This window comes from Colletes gigas, unplaced genomic scaffold (assembly GCF_013123115.1).
Source record: "Colletes gigas isolate AHSC1104 unplaced genomic scaffold, ASM1312311v1 Colletes_gigas_Sc00021, whole genome shotgun sequence".
Lineage (NCBI taxonomy): Eukaryota > Metazoa > Arthropoda > Insecta > Hymenoptera > Colletidae > Colletes > Colletes gigas.
The window spans coordinates 2,050,267-2,074,679 of record NW_025106650.1 but is presented as its reverse complement, the minus strand read 5'-3'; the positions used below and the strand labels follow the sequence as shown (position 1 = coordinate 2,074,679).

General features: G+C 41.6%; 2 protein-coding genes across 7 annotated transcripts in view; one reads left to right on the top strand and one right to left on the bottom strand.

Annotated features, from left to right (window-relative positions):
- LOC122401034 (UNC93-like protein) overlaps window positions 1-8,165 on the top strand; it is a 30,276-nt gene extending 22,111 nt beyond the window's left edge. The window contains exons 4-7 of the mRNA XM_043402902.1: window positions 2,854-3,082; window positions 4,630-4,789; window positions 4,862-5,129; window positions 6,249-8,165. Of these exons, the coding sequence (XP_043258837.1) occupies window positions 2,854-3,082; window positions 4,630-4,789; window positions 4,862-5,129; window positions 6,249-6,520 (929 nt within the window). The 3' untranslated portion in view covers window positions 6,521-8,165. The remainder of the gene's footprint in view (window positions 1-2,853; window positions 3,083-4,629; window positions 4,790-4,861; window positions 5,130-6,248) is intronic.
- A 17-nt stretch (window positions 8,166-8,182) lies between these two features.
- Window positions 8,183-24,413, bottom strand: part of LOC122401033 (POU domain, class 6, transcription factor 1) — a 223,554-nt gene continuing 207,323 nt past the window's right edge. For 3 of the 6 annotated variants that reach the window (XM_043402896.1, XM_043402897.1, XM_043402899.1), the window contains exons 9-13: window positions 24,227-24,407; window positions 23,558-23,614; window positions 22,491-22,574; window positions 11,881-12,032; window positions 8,183-11,410 (exon numbers count right to left, since the gene is read on the bottom strand). In XM_043402896.1, coding sequence (XP_043258831.1) covers window positions 11,292-11,410; window positions 11,881-12,032; window positions 22,491-22,574; window positions 23,558-23,614; window positions 24,227-24,407 — 593 coding nt within the window. In that variant the 3' untranslated portion in view covers window positions 8,183-11,291. The remainder of the gene's footprint in view (window positions 11,411-11,880; window positions 12,033-22,490; window positions 22,575-23,557; window positions 23,615-24,226; window positions 24,408-24,413) is intronic. The other 3 variants (XM_043402898.1, XM_043402900.1, XM_043402901.1) reach the window with 2 other exon arrangements.

Sequence of the window (24,413 nt, the reverse complement as noted above, 5' to 3'; positions counted from 1 at the left end):
GTGTCTCGAATTACTGCTCCATTAATTGCTACAGCCAGACCGTCGACAGATTCATCGAAACTGATTTTATCACGACCATGTCTTTTCGATAAACGATTTAATTTCCATAAACGATAAGATCGGTGCTATTTTAAAAAATTTGTTTAATCTCAGGGGGGTTTAAAGGAGCTCCACCAACATTTATGTTCATAACATTTTTAGCATTTAAAAATACATCTGTAGATAAATGCTTGCTTCGACATTAATATTGAGAAGCTGATAATTTTATTTTTCTGTCATTCCCCAGCCTTAGACGTTGTTTCAACCATACTTTATGTTCGTGTAAATAAAAGAAGTATTATCTATCAAAATATTCATCTGCTCTCGTAAAATATATTATTAGAAAATATAATATGGTGGGCGATTTCTCAAATTAATGGTGGTAATGAAATTGTTAAAGAGACACACGACGAATTCCTCCTGTGACAATTGTAAAGAAGAACAGGAATGGATTCGATTGTATTGATGACATAGGATCCGCCATTTTCTTAACGTTCGGGAATTACTGGCGTCTACAAATTCTCGTGGCAATTTTTGCCAAAAGGAGAACCCCGTAGATATTGGAAACTTTTACGAAACTCAGTTATGCCCTTTGGAAACTTCACAGTTTACGACACGCCCGTTTTCGACCGAGTAAGTGAAAAAGGGAGAATATTGAATCTTTAGAAATGAATTTCCAGTTTCGCCCCACTAAACAACGAATGACAACCCGGAGTACGTAGGCGACAAGCGTTTGGAATATTGAGTTTAAGAGCACGAGAAACGTAAACTTTTGTTGGCGAACTGGCCACTTCGATCCTAAAGAATGAAAGTCTATGGCTCGAGATTTCCGTGCAGGAATTCGATCGATCCATTTCTTATTTTATTCTCTATCCCTAGAATTTTGTTGAAACAAATATTGCTGATAATATTCGATATATGTTCCTCGATACATACTGTGAATAATTATAAACTCAAGTATTGTAAACAAAGTTAAAGGAACTGATTCTAAAAGCACCGTACTCGCTCTACAAAATTGAGAAACAAATAACTCAGTAATCCAAAACATTATTGAATTAAATGAAACCCTTAAGCGAGACAAAAGAGAAGTTTTATATTCCTGGATCCCCGCCCATATTGGTATTGAAGGCAATGAAAAGGCCGATACAGCAGCAAAACTGGCTAGCTCCAGTACAGCTATAATGAAATATAAGCAGGCAACTCATCAAGACCTCCAAAAGTATTGCACCAAGGCACTAACGGAAGTGTGGAATGAAGAATGTAGAAATAGCAGACCAACTAAGCTACACAAAGTTCGAAACAATATATATGACTTCAATCCGGCACTACCACTAAATAGAAAAGATCAAGTGACAACAACCCGATTAAGAATAGGGCACTCAAGCTGGACACACTCATACCATATCACAAAAACCGAACCAAATTCCTGCGACACCTGTAACGTACAAAATACTATTGAACACATCTTGACAATTTGCCCTAAATACAATATGAAGAGGATTCAACATAAGCTACAAAATTCACTGACGATCCTACGAGAAATAGACTCATGCAAAAAAGTTTTAAACTTATTAAAAGACATTAAAGTATACCAATTGCTCTAAATATGATCAGTTCCACTAGGTAACCCAATTGTGGTCACTAATAACCAACAAGGTGCATGTGACCTAAAACGCTCAGTTAAAGGAACCGTTCGCGTATTTTCATATTGAAGACCAAGGAAACAGAAAACGAAAATTTTCTTCAAAGTTTCGACTGGTGGACGAATTTTTATAGTTCCTCAGTGAAAATTCCTGTCGCCTGTAAAGAGGAATTAAGTGGCTGCTACATGTTTCGATATCCACGAAAGTCACAAAGCGCTAGAGACGAAGACGATGGGCCCCGTTTGCATGTCAAGAGTCGAGAGATCGAGAATGCTTGCGTACACTTTGATACGAACACACTGAGGGCCAAGAGGGTGGATTCAGGGAGCGTTTTAAGTCCTGTAATGAGCGTCGACGAGCACATTTGGCGACAGTTTTTACCGTCAAGATCGCTTTACATACCGCTCGAGTGCTCCCCAAGTAGGTGACTACGCTGCCACCATCCTGTATACTCGCCTACCCCGGAAGATCCGTATCTACAGTCATCGTCATCAACCGTCTATATAACGCTCTGTTCACGCGGAAAAGTATACATTGGAAAAAGCGGGAGGAACGTGAGCGCGAAAGATAAGAGCTCCCTCGGATTAAAGCACGCGGATTCGTGGCAACGGAGGGTCGGATTGGCCTTCATCAAAAAACGGCTGGCTGGCAATAATGAGCCACAGGATGTGTGTCGGTCGAAGGACAGGATTCGAGGATGGTCGAACTGCCATAACAGCGACGGGGATAGAGAAGTGAACGTTAGGAGAGCCAACCCTCATCGAACAGTCCGCAGACGTCGATTCCGTGGAAAAATAAGGCGGAAGCGGATCCCTCGCGCAACATCCTGGATGACGGAGGGTGAGGATCGATCCTGGACCGTCGATCGGACAACGGATGCATCTTACGACACACTTTGTACCGACATGTCAATTATACGGTATTTGTTTTACACGAACCTTCGGAGAGAAGCATAAATTAACCAGCGGGACTTTACGTAAATCGTGATTTATCGATGAAGAGAATAGGTCTGCGAATAGGAAACGCCGGGGAAATAAATTGACTGGTTCGATAGTATCCATTCTTCTACGGTTTAATTTTTTTTAAAATCAATATCTTGCGTGACATTTCATAATTTTTTAGAAACAGATTCGTTTTTTATTTCAAATTAAATTCTGATTCGCGTTTGCAGTGCTTTCCTATGGGATCGACGCGGTGCCTGCGAACACCACGATGCTAAACAACAGCATCGTGGCGGAAGCGTGCGGTGCTAACTTCTGCGGAGCGACTTCCGGCGACGCTGAGGCCCCGAAAATAGAACGACCGCCGGAGGAAAGGATTTATCTGATTTCCGGGATTTATTTGGTCTGCATGATCGTGGCTTCCTTGATCGTCGCGTTCGGGGTCGATTCTTTAACGAGGTAACCATCCAATTTATTAATTAAGTTAAGCACGTTTATTGCATTCCCGCGATTGTATATTTAAAATTCATATAGTCTTCATACCCCTTTCGGTATAATACAATAATTATTTATATCGCGATTCGTATTTAATTACGTTCCAATTGCTCGTAAGATTGCTAATAAATTATCACGAAGAAACCCGCCGAACTAATCCGGTACGTTTCCTGACGTTATTACGCCTCTGATGTAGATTGCAAAGTACATACGTTGTATCGTGTATGGCATGAATTGGTAATGTATAAATGGAATTCCGTAACGTTTCAGACAATATTGCTGAAACGTTACGGAAATGTTGCCGAAACTCGCGCAAAGCCGAGCGTAGGCAAACTGTAGTAACGTTACAGCCACATGTTAGAAATACTTCATAAACTATTTCAAATATTCCCGCTGGAAAGGAAACAAAAATATCCCCTGCAATATTCCTGCAGTGTCTTGTGCTATGTGGGGATCTAATAACGAGGATCTGTAACTTGGACAATTTCTACGCTATAAAACAACTATAGAACATCAGCCAAAGAACAATTGTAAAAGAGACGTGAACTTATCAAGTGCTTCGAAAATCCGAGAAATTCTAACGATTATTGGAATTTGTTAAGAATCTGCCCTGACCATTTGTAACTAATGTTTTACAGTTTGTTGACATCGATTCGAGCCTGACACCGTTGGAAAAATTCTGGCCCACCTCGTACAGTCCCTTTGTTGTTTCGAAATCAGATTCCATCGGTTTCGGCTAGATCGACAGATATTGAAAACTGTGCCATATTTTACCGCAGATTCGATTCATTCATCGCAATGTCGTGTTAAGAGCACGCACACGTCGCTCGAGAAGAATGGTTGCGTTTGTATCGTTCGACATCTGGTCCCCTGAAAAATCCGTGTTATGAGAATCAGTCTCATCAGAGAAGTATTGGAAACCGATAGCCGCGTCGCGTATGAAATTTCAGTGTACTGGAATGCGCGGGTAAATACAAGCCGGGCTTTTATATTGGAAAGAAAAAGGAAAAGCAGAATATATTCATCGTCAATCGGCTAAGTTGAGATATATGAGTATCTGGGGAAGTTTGGAATTCGGTGCTTCCAATGGATTTGCAACCGAAGCAAAACGCATTCCAACATAAATCGTCCACGGATTACAACATTCTCGCTATCTCGGGATAAATGACATTTATCCTCTGCGATTCGCGTCAGATTTGATATTATGTTAAGACCTCTGGAAAGACCCGTAAATCGTAGTTTATGGTACAGACCCGAGGATAACGCTGTCTAGAAAAAATATTGGAATCATTTATCGTGTTACTACCTTTTTCTGGAAAATCATCCATCACAACTGTTCAACCGTTTTTGACAATCCTGGCCTTCAGATACACGATCGCTGGTAAAAACTGAGCAATAGCTCGAAGACCTTAACCTTTACTGAAATGACTTACGATGTTTCAAAAAAATTCTCTGTCTAGTAATCTTCTGGTAATGTTTGACTCGATATCATACTCTTATGACACCGACAGGTACAACAAAGGCAGATCCGGTTCAGGGACAGGTTTGTCCGGAGTAAAGTTACTGGCCGTGACATTGAAACTGCTGAAGGAGAAGAGTCAGCTCCTCATTCTGCCTATAATAATCTTCATCGGAGCAGAACAAGCGTTCTTGTTCGCCGACTATAATGCAGTACGTAGATTCGTTTCTACTTTTATCGTTTCCACGATTTACTTTACTATGTATACGACCGGTTCCTTTCAGTCGTTTGTGTCTTGCGCATGGGGAATCAGCAACATCGGTTTCGTGATGATCTGTTTCGGTGTGACGAACGCTATAGCTGCACTGGGCGCGGGATCTGTGATGAAGCTGACGGGACGAAAGCCTTTAATGATATTCGCCTTCTGCCTTCACATGGGAATCTTCGTTTTTCTGTTGCGCTGGAAACCAGTCCCCGAGCAGAGCTCCATGTTCTTCCTGATGTCCGGCTTATGGGGCCTCTGCGACGCCATGTGGCTGGTCCAAGTTAATGGTATTTATCGCAAGCGATCAGAACTCTAAACGATTAGATTTATTTCATTTATTTTGAAGCAACGTTTGTAGACTGACTTAATATTAAAATTTTTTAACGACGTGACGGTCGATAATTGAGCCACTGTTGATACGAATACTGCCTGTTCTACCAATGTTTGGACAACGAAATAAATTCCATCCACGATCACAGATAATAAAGAGGATAGACCTATAGTTTAATGGGATTTCGTGTCATAGTTTTGTTCAATGGGCAAATTTTGTTCACAAATGCCAAATAAAATTTGCTCGATCTCGATATCGATTATGGTGAGAGAACAAAATGTTTGATAATTGGGTACCATGGAGGTTTAGTTGACATCAAAATAACTTAAAAATCAGGCCCTATCGTAAAGAGATGGACTACATTTTATTTCAATAGTAGATAACCAATCGAACCAGCGTATAAAAATAGTGATGACTTTGCTTCAAAATAATAATTATCCCTTTCAATATTTAATCTTAATTCCAAACGTTATAAGGACAGAAGTCAAACTCTAAGCGATAACGCAGATAGTGACACAAAAATGCATCGAATGATAGATCAATAGACGAAGTACACAAGTAGACTTTACATCCAATGTAACTAATGTAACTATTGCATCTATGCCACGGTAAAAAAAAGTAGCACCGTTTTTACTGCTTGTCGGGAAAAACTTTCTATGGTGTTACTGTTTATTGGTAGAGAAGATCTCATAGGGATGTAGTATCGACAGTGGTATAAGTAAACTTTCCTCAATTTCACTTTCTACTGTATATTATTTCTGTTGGGGACTTCGTTTGCGTAAATTTCTAAATTACAAGTATTACATTAGACAGAAGGTAATAAAAGGGCAGTTCGTAGAAGTAGGGGAAAGAAGAAACGAGTTAGAGTTGAAATGTATCATCTTTAGATAATCAGGGTCACTTTATTTCCCCTTGAACAGTCGAATGATCGTTGATTCACGGGGTTATTTTAATTAGGATTACCTAAACGTTACTAGAATCTTGATACGCCCTTCCATCTACAAAACGATTATTTCTTATTGTCCAACGAAACTTACGGTTTATTCTAATTGCCGGTTTCGTGTTAACCTTGCAGCTCTGTCCGGAATACTATTCCCAGGCAAAGAGGAGGCAGCCTACTCGAACTTTCGACTGTGGGAATCCACTGGTTCCGTAATCACGTACGCGTATAGTCCCTACCTTTGTACACATATGAAGCTCTACGTTCTGATAGGGATCCTCTGCCTCGGAATGGTCGGCTACGGTCTAATCGAGTGGTCCGGGAAAGCCGATAGAAGGGTCACAGCATCGAAGCCCGATTTCGAGCTGGTCACCAACGGCGAATCAAACGACACGACGAAACTTTGAGGCGACGGGAATTCTGTCGAACGTTGCTTTCGTGTCTCGTGCATTCCATGGAAACGATTGTATGATCTCTTACGCGGCAATATAAATCGAGTGCAGTGATTCTTAAGCATATGTATATTTTTTTTAAACGTGTACGATTTTCATAATACGCAAAGAAATACATGATCTCGTGTAGCGTTGAAAGATACGCGAGACGATTCGAAATCCTATTCGTACGAGTATTTTCTCGAAAAAGAGACCGATTTGTCGAATGAATCGTTGCAGAAAGGTAGACTCAGAATCGTGTAAATAATATATAATTCCGTTATACATAGAAATCATACATAAATGCGATGCACGTAAATTTCTATGTACAGAGAGTGTCGGTGGAACGAGCGGTCAGGACCTGAAGGTATGTGATCTTGTGTGATTTGTACCACAATATATGTTTTTATTTTATTCTTGTGGACACCTACTAGATTTTACACAGGTATTTTCGCTTAACCGCTAAGATTTTTCATCTCCATTCTTTTTAAATACGTAGTTTAATGTTACATCGTGTTGTCTAGGTGCTAACATTCAAGCTAAAGCTACGGCTGCTTAATTTAATTGTATACTTAATGTGTTTAATTGCGTTCGACTGTATCGGTGTGTAATTGTAATGTATGTATGCGGCGTATGCGTGTAACATCAACGCGTGTCACTTTTCACGGTGTGTTCGTATGCTCGTCGTTTATTGCGCTGTCACGATCAATTGTCTCCCGTCATGAAGATCGAAGGCGTTGGGGTGAATCAACGATCATTACGCACTGGCGTTTTCCTATTTTTCGTGTGCCACGATCGATCCTTCTCGCAGGATAATGCCTGCACGAACGAATCGCGACGTGGAATCAATTGACCCTGCATCTCGTAATCACACGTCGTCGAGATTGCCTGATTGTATTGTGAACGTGTGCTAGCTTAACCCTCGTTATGTACAATTTAAGTTCTGCAGTTCAGTTATATACTTTATAAAACGTAGTAGGAACTTTGGTTTCGCTGGGCAATGTTTCAGAAGCAGTTTCCTCTTGTTTCGCATAGCAACGAAAATTCCGCCTCTTGGTTCGTCTTTGTTTTTCGTCGATCCGGTTTCCCCACAGTTTTAAAAGAAATGCTTCGCCTTGTCCCGTTAACATAGTTTGTCTTTTTCTTTTCTTTTTTTTTTTTTTGTTTACTCTCCCGCACGTATTTTGGACAGCCTGGACAAATGATTCGGCCGGAAACTGTTATAAAACATTCGCCCGTGGATCTATCTTCCTTAGAAATATGACACTCACGAATACAATTCACGATTTTTAATACTCATGTTTATATTTCCGTATGACCTATTGAATATCAATTTCACGAAGAAAATACACATGATTCGTAAACTTTTTTTCTCTTTTCGTTATTCAGTGCTTCGCTCTCTCTCTCACATTGTCATTTGTTTTTGTTCACTCGCGAGCATCCACCGCGCGCGCCATTCTTCACCCTTCCCCCACCCCTTTTTTTCTCATATAACAAAATTTAATAACCGGAATATCTCTGTACAAACATGTTCACTCTTACGCAACGTACGCATCCCGACCCTGACGATCAAAATTTTGAATTTTGAATAGTTTCCCTTCCCCTCGAACCCCACCCCCGCCCTCGAATCGTGTCACCTTATTCGCTCGTATGATACAACACTGTGTCTCCATCTATCCACATTTTCTTTTTGTTCTGTTAATTCATTTCAGTTTGTTCGCTTTGTTTATATCTCTTTCTTTGTGTGCTTCGTTAGGAACAGATCACTTTGCTCGTATCGTATCGTAACAGTAAGAGTAAAATATATACCTTAAAGTACGGCGTGTCTTTACCCTTAGAAATTTATTTTTTTTTTTTTTAAGCATGTAAATTTTCTTTCCATGAATCGTCGTTCAGCTATTCCATAGCTATACGATATTAAAAGTATTAGTAGTTTTTTTTTTTTTTATTTAATATTACACTCCCTAGGTGTCTCCTTAATATGTACACGCTACCCTCGCGCTCCTAGCTACGTTTCGGTAAGGATCTCGTGGTTAATAATGTCGGTGGCGAACTCGATTGGCCGTCGAGGGTTGCTTCACCCCCGCCATGAGACGCGTCAAACGCGAATCGATGGCTTCGATCGGTCAGTCGATTCCGTCTCGGCTGCAGTTATCGCGTAATGATTTAGCTCATTACAATGGGAAGGGTAGTATCGGATAGTACATACTGTTATGTTTTTTTTTTCTTTTTTTTTTTACGTTTTATACGCACAGTCATAGGTGCTAATTATTTACTCGAGTTTTCGATATCGAAGAAATCGTCGTATCGTTATGAAAGATGGGTGTCGCCTAGAGTATCGTTTATTACACAAGAAGGAAAATGTCCGAGAGAACGTCGGTGGCGCGCTATTTAAACGACTATTTACTTCCAGTTAGACGCGTGAAAGAAAGAACTTCTCACATAAGCGGAACGCATTCAATGAAACGCTATTTATCACTATCGATTACCGGGGAGTACATGATTATATCATCAAATAGGGAATTTGTTCGCGGAATTGTGGAACTCGTCCCTGGCCGTTTCGCGTCCCGTCCACCGGGCGTCTTTTCGCGCGTTTCGATTCACGCCTCGAATCGCGTGATAAAATCGATCAACGTTGCCGCGGAACGTTCGCACGATTCATAGGCGCGAATTTATCCGCGTCCTGGCGCGGCGAGTTCCCAACCGAATTAATGTTATGGTCGTTATACGCAATACGCGAGCGCCAACTCGCATTTATAGCGTACAATTTGTACCGATGATTTCGGTTTGCCTCGAAAATTACCATGAGAAGGCAGTGATTCAAATGAAATCCCTCGTAATAGACGTGTCGAATTCAACTGGTTGCTCAATGTCGCTTCCGCCCTTACGAATCTTGCCCCGCTGAACGAAAAATATAGAGCATAAGTTTGCTGGTTAGGTGGTATCGGAGGGCGCGGTCATTCGACGTGGTGGGGATAGCCCTTTGCAAGCAATTGATCCTGTCCAGACTGTGGTGAAACGGAAGCGTATGAAAACCACATTAAGCAACCCATTAGTCCCCAAAGAACAAGCAAAGACGATTCAGAACTATCTGAATGCTCGGTATTCAATCTCCACTTTAATTGGAAGCGGAATCGTTCGGTTCCAGCTAAAGGAAAAATTGAATCTTTAATTAATTCGGTTGCACACTCCCCCACGATAGACGGGACGCGTTACGTTGGAAAATCTCGATTCGATCATCAGCGGGCATGTAAATGTTTAATAGGTATACCTCGTATATGGCAGATTATTACGGACTAGTGTTTCATTTTTTTCCCCTATCCTGCAGATACCTCGATCGTCTTTCACGTCTCTTTCTTTCTGGTTCGAATACAATTTTAGGAGCATCGGGAGGATCCTTACGATCGATCGCAGTATACTTTCAAAGACGTTATTGCGTTAATTTTTCTTTCGCTACAGATTTCAAGTTCCCATTTTTCTCCCCCATTCGCTTTTTGTTAGGTCGATCTCTAAATACACGCGTAATTTACAGACGAGCACACCCAGAGAACAATATTGTTGAAACAGTCTAACGAAACCCCGTAAGAAAATGGTCGTTTTTTGTAACTTGTTTTTTTTGTTTTCGGTGAAGAACAGAACTAAATTGGACAATCGTCATAAACGATATCGGCGGTACTGTAAAACATTTCCGTTGCTATTTCGTGGACAACTGAATTGTATCCTTGTATATGGCATGGTGAACGTGATGGTATAGCGTCGATACTGTTGTATCTCGTTGCTTCAACTATGTTCTTTTTATCGTGGGCAAAGGACCACTGTCCATCCTGTGGATTCCTTAGTTCTGGATGCATTCTCGGACGAAAAGCATCGTTCTGTCAATATCATCATACTTTTCGTACGATCCTCGTTTGTGCTTCGTCTCCATTGACAGACGATTCTCAGTAGCTGGAAGCTTTTCAATTGTTTTACGAACTAGTATTATCTGTGCGATTACTTGCGGAATTACTTATCCTATGTTTGCGAGTCGAGGCGCGAGCGTGATAATTACTGTCCGATTAACGTTTCGTTACACGCGTCACGGCTCATAAAACCGACAATTCCCGTCGAATATCAAAACGGTAACACGCGACAGGCTCTTTCGAAACGAGTACTTTCGCGAATTGGCGAAATTAAAAGTTCTGTTTTACGGTCCGCTGGTAATGCATCGTGTACCGTCTGTCGGGACGTAGTCGTAACGTCGGTTCTTTATCAACCGTCAGTAAAACGGTAACCTATATAGCCTGTCGTTGATAAAACGATAACCTGTGCTACCTATCGTCGATAAAACGTTCGGACTCGATGATTTTCGATGCGATCAAACATCGAACGAGCCCACGATGACGAGACAGAATTATCAATACCCGTCGCTCGACTCCTGTACATCACATATTCGTAGATTAAAATTATTTACAGATAGATCTCGTATACGCCTGCAAATCACAATGATCTTTTACATCGACGGCCAGTCGGTGCGCGTTTTTAAAAATTCAAGCCCGGCACTCGCTGAGAAGCCTGAATTTTTAAAGTGTTCCCTTGTACGCGGCCGATTCGTCGTAACATTTTTAATAATACGACACTGAGACTCGGGCTCCTTCAACGGGCATAATCCGCGAGGAAAGACTGATGTAAGAAACGCGTCCATCGTAATCTAAATCTCGTTGGGATCTTTCCGTGCATCGTACGATTGAGTTCTTAAAGCCTTCCTTTCTCATTGGTTCGACAACGTTCGCAGGGTGTTCTTCAGAGACTGCCTCTTATTGCAGAACCAAATCCTTATCACTTCCCTGTCGTATCCGAGCCGATGCGCTAAAGCCGTGATTTCGTTACCTGTAAATCAAACGAAATTACCAAAATTAATGACTTCAAATCTCCTATTCTATTCTATTTGGTACAAAATTGCTCTTATCTATCTATTCGCATTAAATATCGGAACAGTGATGTTCACGAAGAGTGATACAGTACATGCAAACGATTGTTTTTTGTTTGAATTCTTTAGAGCAGGTTGATCGTTCAAATTATCAACATAATATCGCATAAATAAAGAAACGCGTACAGGCTCGAATTAATTTGACGTATTCGATAAACTTAACTCAACCGGTTCTGCAACTAATTCGAGTATCGCGTTCGCTCGCGAATTAAATATATTTAAACCGGATGTTCGTTCCGTGCTAATTTCTTTCCTTTATATTCGACAAGCAGCGTATCATCGAATCGATCGAAGCAAAAACTTTTGTTCGCCGGTTGCTCGCGTCGCCATGCAGCACACGCCGTTATGTAAACGTAAGAAGAAACGTTACCGTTTGGATGAGTATTTCTATCGAAGTGATTATTTAGCATTTCCAGAGCCTGCGGAGTGAACGAAGTTCGTCGTTTTCGCTTCTTGCTGGGTTCCACCCCGATGAATTCCGTCAGATGATTCACCCCCCTTTTGTACCTGTAATCAGACACACTGTTTCCGCTCAGGTTCGACCAGACTTGCTCTCTCATTGCTTTGATAAATCAAATCAATCTAAGAAAAAGCGCAAGAAACGTTCCAACAACGATCGTTCATTTTCGATTATATCATTCTAATAGGACTAACAGTTTATTCTTAACCTCTTCACGCCCTTGGCCACATATCTGGACGTTTAGTTTTTTATAATTATAGTCACTGTCAATAATAAATAGACCAAAATTTTCATTACAGATTATATAAAAAAAAAAATCGTACCTGAAGAGGTTAATACAACTCTATCCTGAATCACTATGTATCACGTACATCGAACATCTATCTGACATCGGTGATAGTCTTGTAATTGTTTCAAAGCCAGAAATATGCGACACTATGTACATTGTACCGTTCGTGTATAAAGTTTAATTCTTTTTAAACAGATACATTTTGTTGGAGTTGTCTAAAGATGTTTTAAAGTTACTATTTATTTTCGAAACGACAACAGGGAGAAAATCGCTTTCCTAAGTTTCAATTTTTAAATTCATTTGTCTCGTGTGTTTTGAATAGTGGAAATTAAATTCTTCTTTGCAAGTAAAAACAATCATCTTTCGCTTTCTACGTAAAAAGTTGTTATTTCGGACGTTCATACGCGAATCCGGCATTAAATGATCAAGCATCGAAACATTTACTTTATGCTTTACTTCGTTCAACGAAAACTACAATTAGCAACGAACCGACGTGTCGTCAACAATATTTCGCGGCTCGATCAACGGTTTTCCCGCCTTCCAAAAAGACATAAATCGGATCACGTCCAGCGACTTCGTCGCGAAAACTCAATTTCCATCTCACGCTGGGCGCAAATACGCCCCTCCCGATCATGCTCTGATCAAATATTAAAACAAAACACGCCTGTCGGTCGTCTGTTAACTAGGCAAACTTTCTCCGCATCGAAGCGTCGCGAAACTGGAACCGGAACATCGTAAACAGAAGTGTTCGCCGCGGGAGACCACCCTCAATCTCGACATTCATCTCGACCGGTCGCTGACCGAACTGCCTGCTATCTAGTCCTTCTCTCGAAAACGAAAACTACCGAAAAATATATCAAGAACAATCCAAAATTTCTTTAGAAATCCGAGGTGTATAATTTTTTAGAACGTCGTGGAATCTCTAACGCAATATTTTATTCCCAGCTCCCATTACTGGCTTCGAATTTTTCCATCGAATGATTGGTTGATTCCTGACGAAGAATTTCGATAATAAATTTCAATAATCGTGAGTGTAGTCATAAAGCACGCGGCTCGAACAAACGAATAGCAAATATGGCGGCTGTGAAGATTGAAAATTCTATCGCTCTTATTGGGAAAATCGTGTAATATCGAGGATGGTTACGAGACACGCTAAACAGAAACGGGGCGTTGTTTACGAGACGTTCCCTTCCCGACTGATTGGCGCTACCCTCTCGTCGGCGAACTTTTCCGAACGCGGCGCAGGAGAGCATCGCGACGTCCGGCGTCGGGCTCGCAAATGAAATTAGCGATCGAAGCGTCGCGGCGGTTCGAAAAAACCTCGTGACCGTAAACAGGAGAACTTCCGCCGGGAATCGCGGGTAAACGAGTCGAGCGCGGACGGAGGGAGGGCCGAGAGCCGGGGGAAGGGTCGCCGGCGTCCCGACGCGGGGGCGGCTCGGGTAGATGCCGCTGTGGGATTTATGTTTTTAATTTAACTCCGTATGACCAACTGTCGAGCCCCGCCGAAAAAAGTGCAGGCCGAGCCATTAGCATCGCGCGGTGATATTTCGTCGAATCCGCGAAAACAATATGCTAATGGAGAACCGGGCGAGCGCGAAGAACCGATGACTCCGAACGTGGGGTGGGTTAGACAGGGGTGGAACGAAACTCGGGGAACGAGGAGAGAGGGTGGACCGAGTAGTTCGCGATTAAACATTCGTTTTCGCCATATTTTTAAAATTGATCCCCCGGAATACTCCGAAACGAGAATCGTAACTGCCAAAAGGGGGGTGGTATTGCGAAACTTAAGGGTCGGCGGAAGTAAATTTTTATTGTAAAATGTTAAGAGATTTTTGCGAATGCAACAGATAGTTTGGGCAAAAATACACTCCGATGTACTTTTTGTGAAAACATACCAACAGAAATTATAAAAGACTAGTTTTAATAACTCTAGTTAATCCCTTGACGTACGACTTAATTTCGAATATCTTTTCATACGTATACTATTTAATTTTGCTTAAATTTGTTCGTACTAGGAATGGTCACGAAAAAGAATAGATTTGTTTTACGAATACCTCGTGAATGTAAAAATGTGTTGACGTTAAGAAATTGTATCGAGTCAGACTCGTCATTGTACGGGAAGGGGTTAAAGAAGCCTCGTTTGAATATTATTTTACAATCTTTGACAGTGAAATTCTTTCTTTTCTTTTTCGTTTATAAAAAATTGTATTTTTATATCTTTGCAGCGAAACGATGGGCAATAGACAGCATAACTTTCGAATAATCGTAGTTTTCTAGAAACGCGAGGCTAAAGAAAGTTTGATGCCACAAATTCTGAGCTTAACTATCCTTTCAAGTGCAGACAACGTGATATTCTCCCGAAACATCTTGTTAAGAAATTAAACTTCCTAGAACAGTCACAGAGTTGCTCCTCTTAGGGGATAAATTTAACCTTCCGCACGAATGGACCAATTAGTAACGCTATAGTATACACGTATCTATCGTCAAGGAAATGGAATTAGAAATCTGGATGCAGAACATTTCTATAAAACAAAAGTAATATTGACGATACTAAAAATAATAAGTTTCATTTAAATTGAATCAAATTCCCTTTTCCTTGACTTAACCATGCAATTCCTACAATATTGTTGAGAATAATCATTGCATGCCTGTATTTTCAATGGAAATTTGTATCCATTGGTGCAGTCCCCTTGCAAAGGTCACTACTACCTAAGGAGGACAATCGCTTATTGCACCCCCTGAGCGTCTCTTATATTTTTCCGAGCCTCAACCTCAGTTAGCAGAAAACCGCCAAGCTAAGAACAGCATTTTCGTTTTGTAAAACTACATTAATTAAATACATACTTGGGTCGAAACTCTGTTCTAATTATTTAGCAAATAAATATTGAACATATATGCTAAACAAGAAGATTTTTGCATTTCTATAAATACCATAAAAATTGGTCCTGCACGGTGTTAAACGATAGAAAACACGCGAACGTAGAATTTAAATCTCGTTGAATACCTTGAGAGCGATTATAATAAATAATAAGTTTGATTTAAATTGAATCAAATTCACCTTTCGTTGACTTAATCCATGCAATTCCTACGATATGCTAAACAAGAATTTTTTCTTGATAATAATGATTTTTGCGGTCCTATAAATACCATAAAAATTGGTCCTGCACGGTGTTAAACGATAGAAAACACGCGAACGTAGAATTTAAATCTCGTTGAATACCTTGAGAGCGATTATAATAAATAATAAGTTTGATTTAAATTGAATCAAATTCTCCTTTCGTTGACTTAATCCATGCAATTCCTACGATATGCTAAACAAGAATTTTTTCTTGATAATAATGATTTTTGCGGTCCTATAAATACCATAAAAATTGGTCCTGCACGGTGTTAAACGATAGAAGACACGCGAACGTAGAATTTAAATCGCGCCGGATACCTCGAGAGCGATTATAAATATCGCAACCGTTTCCTTTGTGTCGATTAACTGCGGGCCGCGTTCTCGATAAGCTTAATAAACCGGCGGCCTAAAAAGAAAACGCTATCGTATCGTGTGCGTTGCGGAACAGGTGAGAAAAGCCGTAGGACAGGGCGGTGGAAGGAGGGAAACGGAACCGAACGCGCGCGGAGGGTTAGGTTCGAGCAACGTATACACGCATAGGTGAGAAGCCAAACGAAAGGAGAGAAGGGGTCGGACACGGTTAACGGCGAATAAGGACGCCGCTAAACGTGTTCGTGAGGTTTAATTCGCGAAGTTCGCGCGGCGAAATGGGAGGGCGAGAGTGCAGGTAAAAAGAGAGGAATTAAACACGACCGAGGCAAGGAAGAACCAGCCTCTGCCCCGATACTCTCTGCACGCCCGGGAAACAGAATATGGAACTCTTATACGACCGCTTTGAAAACGAATTGCTCAAGTGACCGCGTACGATTTACTAAGTACGCTTAGTCACTCGAACGACTCGTTTCGTCACGCCGGCCACAACTATTTCCTCTAAATCCCCCTGGCGGGATCAACGGAATAAATCAGCTAATCGAATATTTATTAGAAACTCCTTACGGCTGGCATTAAACGAGCACGCCTAAACACGTGCGCGAGTTCAATAAGAGAATGGCGAGCGTAGGGACCGATCGCGGAACTTGTTAAAGACGCAATCGTCGACGATGAAAAGGGAAAACATGGGAAGATGGATGGATGGATATTCGTAGCGTTGGGAGGCTGATGACATTTGTCTCGAACACCCGTTTTACGGGACGGAATTTCGAGTTTCCGATTGGATTTCACGATTCACGACTATCGAGCGAGAACGGAGAAGCGTTCATGATTGCATGAATACGGTACTTGGGCCACTTATTTTCAGGTGTCGCGTTAGGTGGAGACGCGTCAAAGAGAAGGAGCCAGGGAGTGTCGAGTAAAATGAGGAAGGGACAGCGGGAGGCAGAACTACGGACGGACAGGGCGTGACAGATAGAACTACAGAGAGACAGAGTGTGACGCGTAGAACTACGGAGAGACAATGAGCGAAAGACAGAGTTAGCCTGAGCATTAGATCTATAGAGATATTGTGTGAGGCAGGTAGAATTTCCATACGGTAGCAAACCAGGTAGAATCGAGGATAAAAGGGGGAAGATAGAAATAGAGAAAGGGATGATGAATGAAAGACAAGCCTAGTAAGTGAAGATGAAATCTATAGATTGTGTGAGGCACGTAGAGAAATATAGAACCTGAGGAATAAAAGGTGGAACCAGGGAACAGAAGAATTTGGGTAGAATGATGTAAAGTGTATTGACTACGAAGAAACTATGGGAAAAAGAACTGGGACGAGGAGTGGAAGATAGTAATAGGGAAAGCTAGAAAGAGACATCGAACGAGAAACAGTTTAAGTAAGTGGGGATTAAGTCTGTAGAGAGATTGTGTGGCGTCTCCAAACGAAATGATGTGTAGAATTGAGGATGAAGGAGGAATAAAAGATAGAAAATAACAAGTACGGTGAAAGAACGAGGAAGGTCCAAACAGTTTCAACCGGAGGGAGGGGCAGGAAGTGGAAGATAGAAGCAAGGAAAGTCCAAGGGGAACCTGGAGTAATGGTTAATACTATCGAGAGACAGGTAGCGACAAGTAGACCTAGGAAGGGCAACGACTGACTGATTGAATCAGGGAAACCCATAAATTGATAGCAAGGAGGGAGACGAGTGGAATCGGAGAGAGTCAGGGAGAGTCAGATAGAATCAGGAGATCGAGGGAACCAGATATGGTATTAAATGACCATTATATACGAGGTTCATGGATATTGACAAATTGCTAAAAATCATATCCACGAGTTCTGTGACTTTCACGTTGATGGGTTACGGTAAACCTAGTGTTAAGACATGGTATAAAGCGGAGAGCCAGGAACAGCTATGAAGAGACACGCGGAATTAGGGGTAGACGAGTAAGACCAGAGAACGTAGAGTCAAAGAGAGAGCACATTCACAGAGACAGAGATAGAGCGATACAGGAAGAGGGGACACATATAGAGAGAGAAAGAGAAAGAGAAAGAGAGAGAGCAAAGCCGGAGATCCTGGCTTGAGTGTACGATGGAATCACAAGTATTATCGTTTACGAGAACGCGTGGGTGTGAGAGTAAAAGTAAGAAGAGGTGGGAAGAGGGGGGAGGGAGAAGAAACGACAGGAATCGTGGGCAAGAGCGAGGCGATGTCGGCGGTTAGGGGAGGGGGAAGGAGGGTGGGGGCGAGCAGGCAGGAGGGGTACATCAGAAACCTGATTTTAATTAGTCCACAGTTTAATTACTCGGCAGATAAATCGTGCACGTGCACCGCATAAACTAGCCGCTTTCATTTTTCCCGGACGCGGCCGGCACGGTCGCGCTTAGCTCTACGCCGCGAGAATGCGGGATGGGTCATTGTTGCTGGCTCCGCTCGTGGAAAGAGAAATGACCGCGCTTAACCGTCATCGAGTCGGCCGGATAATAGTTAGTCGGTTTACGCGTCCGCCGCGTCGGCTTGTAATCCTTCCACGTCGAGGCTTCCTTCGGGGTACGAGGCATTTCTTTGAATTCGCCAACGAATTTTTACCAGATAATCGGAGGGAGACGATCGACCACCGGGGGATCAATCGAAAACCGAGCCTAATGCCCCGAAATGATACTCCTGCGACTTTACTGCGATCGTGTTGCAAAAAAACTCTTCCCTTTATTTGCACGCCAGCCTCGGGGGAACGAGCTTCTTCTTGTTCCGAGTACCACTTTCATCCCTGCTCAAAAAACTCTCGATTCTTGCCTGAGATTAACTCTGAATTCGTGAAAATAATTTTGCAATGTCTGAAACGTGCCAGCTCCCGCGTAACAGGGTAGTTACGTTTCTAACAGATGTTACACGGGATTAAACATTAACCCTTCGCACTCCGAGAATATTTACTAATATGAACGATTAGCAATACCAAATTAGATTTTGTGATGTGATTTCTAAAAACACAAAAATTGTCTTCTCTCCACAAACATGTACATGAACACATACATATAATTTAAATTTTATATACAGGGTGTTCGGCCACTCCTGGGAAAAATTTGAATGGAAGATTCTAGAGGTCAAAATAAGACGAAAATCAAGAATATCAATTTCTTGCCTGAGGCTTCAAACCATTCTGAAAAATTATTTTTGGTTGCGGAAATCAATTACAATCATTTTGGGGGAATCCTACCCACTTTCGAGAAAAAAATTAGGGCGGGTGCTTAAATTTTTCGGCGAAAAAAATTGTTTCAAAACGTTCTGGAAAAATTAGTTTCAGTTACGGGGGGCAATTACAATCACTTTGGGTGAATACACATACCCCCGAAATCCTACTCACTTTCGAAAAAAAAATTCGAGAATGTGTGAAATTTTTCGGCGGAAACAAAAATTTCAAATCGTTTTGGAAAAATTATTTTCGGTTGCGGGGGTCAATTACAATAATTTTTGGTGAATAGACCTGCCCCCGAAATCCTGCGTATTTTCGAGATAAAAATTCAGTACGGTACTCCATCGACAAATTGGTATTCTTGACTTTCGTCTTATTAAAATTTTCCCGAGAGGTGGTCGAATACCCTGTATATTTTCTAAATTCACTTTGTATCATAAATGGAACTTCGATCGAGCTATGGTACGTGTTATGTTTGTCGCCATAGCAGCGCCAGTAGAGTGCAAAGGGTTAATAAAAAGTTTCTCTGAGAAGGATAATGAAAAATATCGTTTTGGTAATTACAATGGACGTATTTGTTGGAGCTATTAGAATCGCGGGATAATTGTAACCCATTGACGCTTGATTTCCTGAAATATCGTTTGATGTGAAAGGTGACGCGTGTTTATATATTCGTGACAGCGAAGAAGAGGGAAAAGAGCGAACAAACTTTCGCTCTCGGTCGAAGCGAGCGCGTTATCAAGGAACGAATCATTTAAACGGGACCGTTTCGAGCAATAATATTGCCTTGATGATACGCCGTTCCGAAGCGAAGGTGTTAATGTACAGTCAACAAATCATTTTGTTCGTTTTGGGAAAATCTGTTGATGCTGCGCCGCGGGAATGCGGAATGGGTCATTGTTACCGGCTCGGCCGCGGAAAGAGAAATGACCGCGTGCTCCTGTCATCGAATCATCCGGTTCACGGTCGGGATACATGCTGCGTACGTCGATACGCTACCCTATATATGTTTTTTCCATACATAGTTATATACTTTCCGCGCTTTTGCCGGCGATAAAACGGAGCCGGCCGGTGAAATCGAAACCATAAACCGTGTTAGGCATCGGCGGCTCGTAAAATTCACGCGATCTACGCTCTTAGACCGTGCCACCAATTAAATGAGTATCGTTTAGCGGTACAAATATAAATCTGAATACATAATTAATCGTTCGCCGATGCGATAAACATTAATTTACACATTTTCTGTTAGAGAAATCGTTGGATCCCGTGCACGTACCGCGCGCAAATTACGTAAAAAGAAAGGAAAATTTAACCCAGATTCGCAAGAGAGTTTCGTCCGCTGTTAAAGAATAATATTAACTGCTTCCGTGAGTCTTGTGAATTTTTCTTTATTATACAACCGAAATGTCGTATTTAATAGCTAGGAAATTATTCGTTTATTAAAGTATGCCGCAAGAAACGTCAGAATTTTTAAATTCCTCGCTAGAAAGTCTTGTTCTCGCGGCGGCTATCCGTTTGTTTAAATTATTCTCGGCCGTGATGTACGATTCGGTATTTTTTTTATATAGATTCCTGCCTGTTTGGGTCACATTACTTTCAAAAAGTCATAAAGGAAGCTAATCAGGCAATAATTCGTCGAGCATAGCGCGGTGCTGCCATCTTTCACAAGTTCGAATTGCCCATACGTTGACTTCCGTTATCATAACGGAAGATTGTCCATTAGATTTCATTATAATTAACCGATTTACAGATAGCGTTCCGTGTACGATCTCAGGCTCGCTGCTTACTACAGGCTTTAAAAGAAATCGGAATGCATAATCCCTGTTTACTGATAATTTGAATACGCAGTGATAAGCAGTGATCGTTTAAACACGCGGAAAAGACATACAAATTCTCCGAAGGTAGGCCAGTTCGGATAAAAACCAATCTCTGTACTAGTTTACCTCGTACACTGTTTAAAGCAGCTCGAGCGTTAAAGTTATATTATAAAATCGTTATGGCAAGTTGCACCGTTTCATAGCCGAAGTTTCATCGACAAAATTTGGGTCAGAGACTCAATATTTTTCGTGTTATTCAACATGCAGTAAAAGGAAGCAAACTAGTCTTTCGAATCGAATAAAATTCAATAAATCAAGGTTTTTAATTTTTATTCGAGTATTTATTCGTTTCCTCGGGTTAAAAAAATATTGTATTTCTGACCCTATAATGGTACACTTCAAAGTTCCGAGGAAAGTGTAACAAAATGCACGCGAAGAGGGTCAAGTTTTCTGTACTGGGAGTCGATGCAAATGATCGTCGGTTCTGCTCAGTGAATTTTTTAAATAGCTACAGTATTTTCACTGTACAAAGGTAGCATAATCAATAGGTTTTTAATTGAAATCTGGAATGGGGGAATTAATGAAATATAATCGTGTTCAACCATTCAGAGCGTAGACGACAATGTGTAAGTCGCTGCAGAACCTTGATAAATCGAATGGCGATTACCGTTCGTTATGAGACGGTTGGTATCAGCGACCCCGGCCTAAGGATGAATCAAAGTTTGAGTTTCGCTAATTACAGATCCTGATACGCCGTTCTGAGAAAATTGAGGGCCTCCTGGTGTGCGTGCGTTCCGTGCACGAGGCGAAACCGATACCTCGGGGAGGAAGCCGATAGGCGACTTCTTTCGCGACACGAATAAAACCGGCGGTACCTGTAAGCGGCGCGAGCACGACCGCCGCGATCCCAGTAACGGTTTCCCCCATTCTAATTAACATTCCGCGTATTTATTAGACGCGGATCTGCAATTAATCAGGCGGATTCAATTAGCGAATTACCAATTAGCACGCACGCGTTCACACGCTCTCGGACACCGCTTGAGATCCTGTTGGACGATTGCGGAATATAATCGCGTTGCACGAAACGCCGCGTTAAATCGCCAATCGACGATCCCGAGGACCGCCTTTTTCTCTCGATTTCACAAATGTTTTCTATCATTTTCGCAAACATTTCGAATTCTTCCAAGGAGCGGCAAAGTTCAACGCGCCGCTTGCTAAATAAACGTATGACAAAATTGATCTGCTTCTTAAAGATTCAACAATTGAGAAACAATTTTCTTAGCACGAATAGATCAATTAGCTATAATATGTGAATCTGTCATCAAGGAAGTGAAAGACAATACTAGAAATTGGAACCTTGGGAAATACCATATATACGAATAAATATCAGGAAACGTTAGTATGAGTTTGTAAACTGAATGGAATTTATTTAAAAAAAAAAAAATATATTGACGAAATAACTATGCGTAGTTTCTTTACGTGATACATAAGTGCACCAAGTAACAAATCTCTCAAGAAAAATGATCATTGTGATTTTGAATTTTGGGTTCTTCCTTTCGATCGGTGTATCTTCTAATCGAAAATGACAACGATTAGACACAGTTGATTCGATTTAATGATTTTAGGGGGTAGCTAACGATCGTACAAAATTATTTACTATCGTTTGATAATATATACGTTTCCGTGAGCGCAAATTAAGAGAATTTTAATGGAAAATTCAGATAATAAAAATGTGACTCACCTCTCTTGAGCCTCTTTCATCCACCTCTCGAGGACCGGTTTTATTTTTTGCGCGCTCTTTGGCGTGATGTCCAACTTTTCGAATCTAAAGCCAACAACAAGTTATGGTTCTTGACCTCGGATATCACGTGGGGATGAAACTCGTAGGAAAAGAAAAGTTTTCGCGCCATACACGTAAAGACATCCACTACGGTGCTTCAAGCTTCGTAAGACAGCAACGAATCGTTGGAAATTTATTAATATTCTAAATATTAATTCTTCTCAAGAAGCACTATAAGTTTGGGAATAGACATGCCGTAGAACGTAGTTAAAGTTACAAAGGAACACTTGGCAAAAGTTCGTCTTTACGTTTTCGTTCGACTAAAGGAGCACTAAGAGGCATGCATTGACTCAAAAACAGGACATTGACAATGCGTGCATGCTTAAAGGTTTTGGTGATACCGTGTATGATGTTGCCAACGCTAATATTCGTAAGAGCGCAAACGAATTTAATCACCGTGGAAAGTGATCGACACTGAAAACGAACGGAAACACTCGACGGACGGTCGAAGTTGCGGTGTGTCTCGGTGTTTCGCGCGTTGGCGACATCATGCCCAAGTTTGCCAATGCCCTGGCTCGAAGAAATAGCTCGTTAACTTTCAAAAAAGTGCTCCTTTCGCATTTCTTTTCCAAAAAACGGAGTTAGGAATTAACGAGAGTACTTGCAGCTATACCCAAATATGGCCCGTGGTACGGATCGGGTAAAATGTTGGCTGTTTCTAGGACGAGAGGAAGAAAAGAACGAGGTGGCCAACAGACATTGGACATAGAAACCGTAACAAAGAAATCGGATGTGTGTGCGCATTCCTTTTGGTCGTATCAAAGGCAATAATTATTCGTTCGACATCCGGGGGTGTCATCGTTTTCGTTAATCACCGATCGTCGGTCACCGCACGCCGCATGATGACGATACACACGACGACTATAGTGTTCGGATTCACATACTTGGGTATAACTGCTATACTTCCAGAGGATTTTAAAAAGTTTTAGATTTTTAGGTGAATTAAGTAGCATGAGGGGTGAACGTACGTAACTTGCTGCTGAGAGGCAATCTGCGAGGCAGCGTACATCTGGGTAGCCAGGGCACTGGGGAACAATCACCAATGCTTAAATTAGTCGTTACAATAAGAATTCTAGGATGTAGAAACATCGTTTCTGCTTGCCACCGGCGTTGCCACGGTGGTTCCTTTCGTTTTATATTCTTTTTTTTCTCTCTCTCTCAGAACATTGGTACAAAAAAGCACGTCGTTCAGACTTTCATTTTAGGAACCATCGTGGCGGGTTACGTTACACGATTCTCATGGAGAACAGTCACGTGAAAGTTCAGTGACGTTCTGTCGGAATGCTTTTGCTCGAAGAGTGTTGCTTCTCGACACGATCAACAAACTATGCAAAAAAGAGACAAACTAATCGGGATAACTCGAGAATGGGATGATTCGACGCTTCGTTTTAGAGGCGTTCATGGAATCTCCGTTAACAATTACTTCACCGAAGATCATCGATTCACTCGCGGCCTGATAAGCGTACGTTTATTATCTGTCAAAACGTGAAACGATCAATGCGTTTCCACGCCATTTCCAGTGATCTGGCACTCTGTCGTAGCCTGTCGTCTTTAGTTTCAAATTCTCATCAGCGACGTCCGTTTCAATTTTGTGACAAAAAGAGAAAAGTGGACACGGCAAGAGTGCGAACACTCACCTGCATATGGCACTTTGGCTATAAGCTGGGCCCTCCTCCGCGCTCAGGGACTGACCAACCTGAGTCTGCGTCAAACCCAGCTGCAGTCTATGGATCTTGAACGCCTTCGCGAACTCTTTCATGTCGTCCAGATTGATGCCGTCGACTATGTTGCTCGTGGCCTCCTTGATGGTCGGCTGATCTGCAA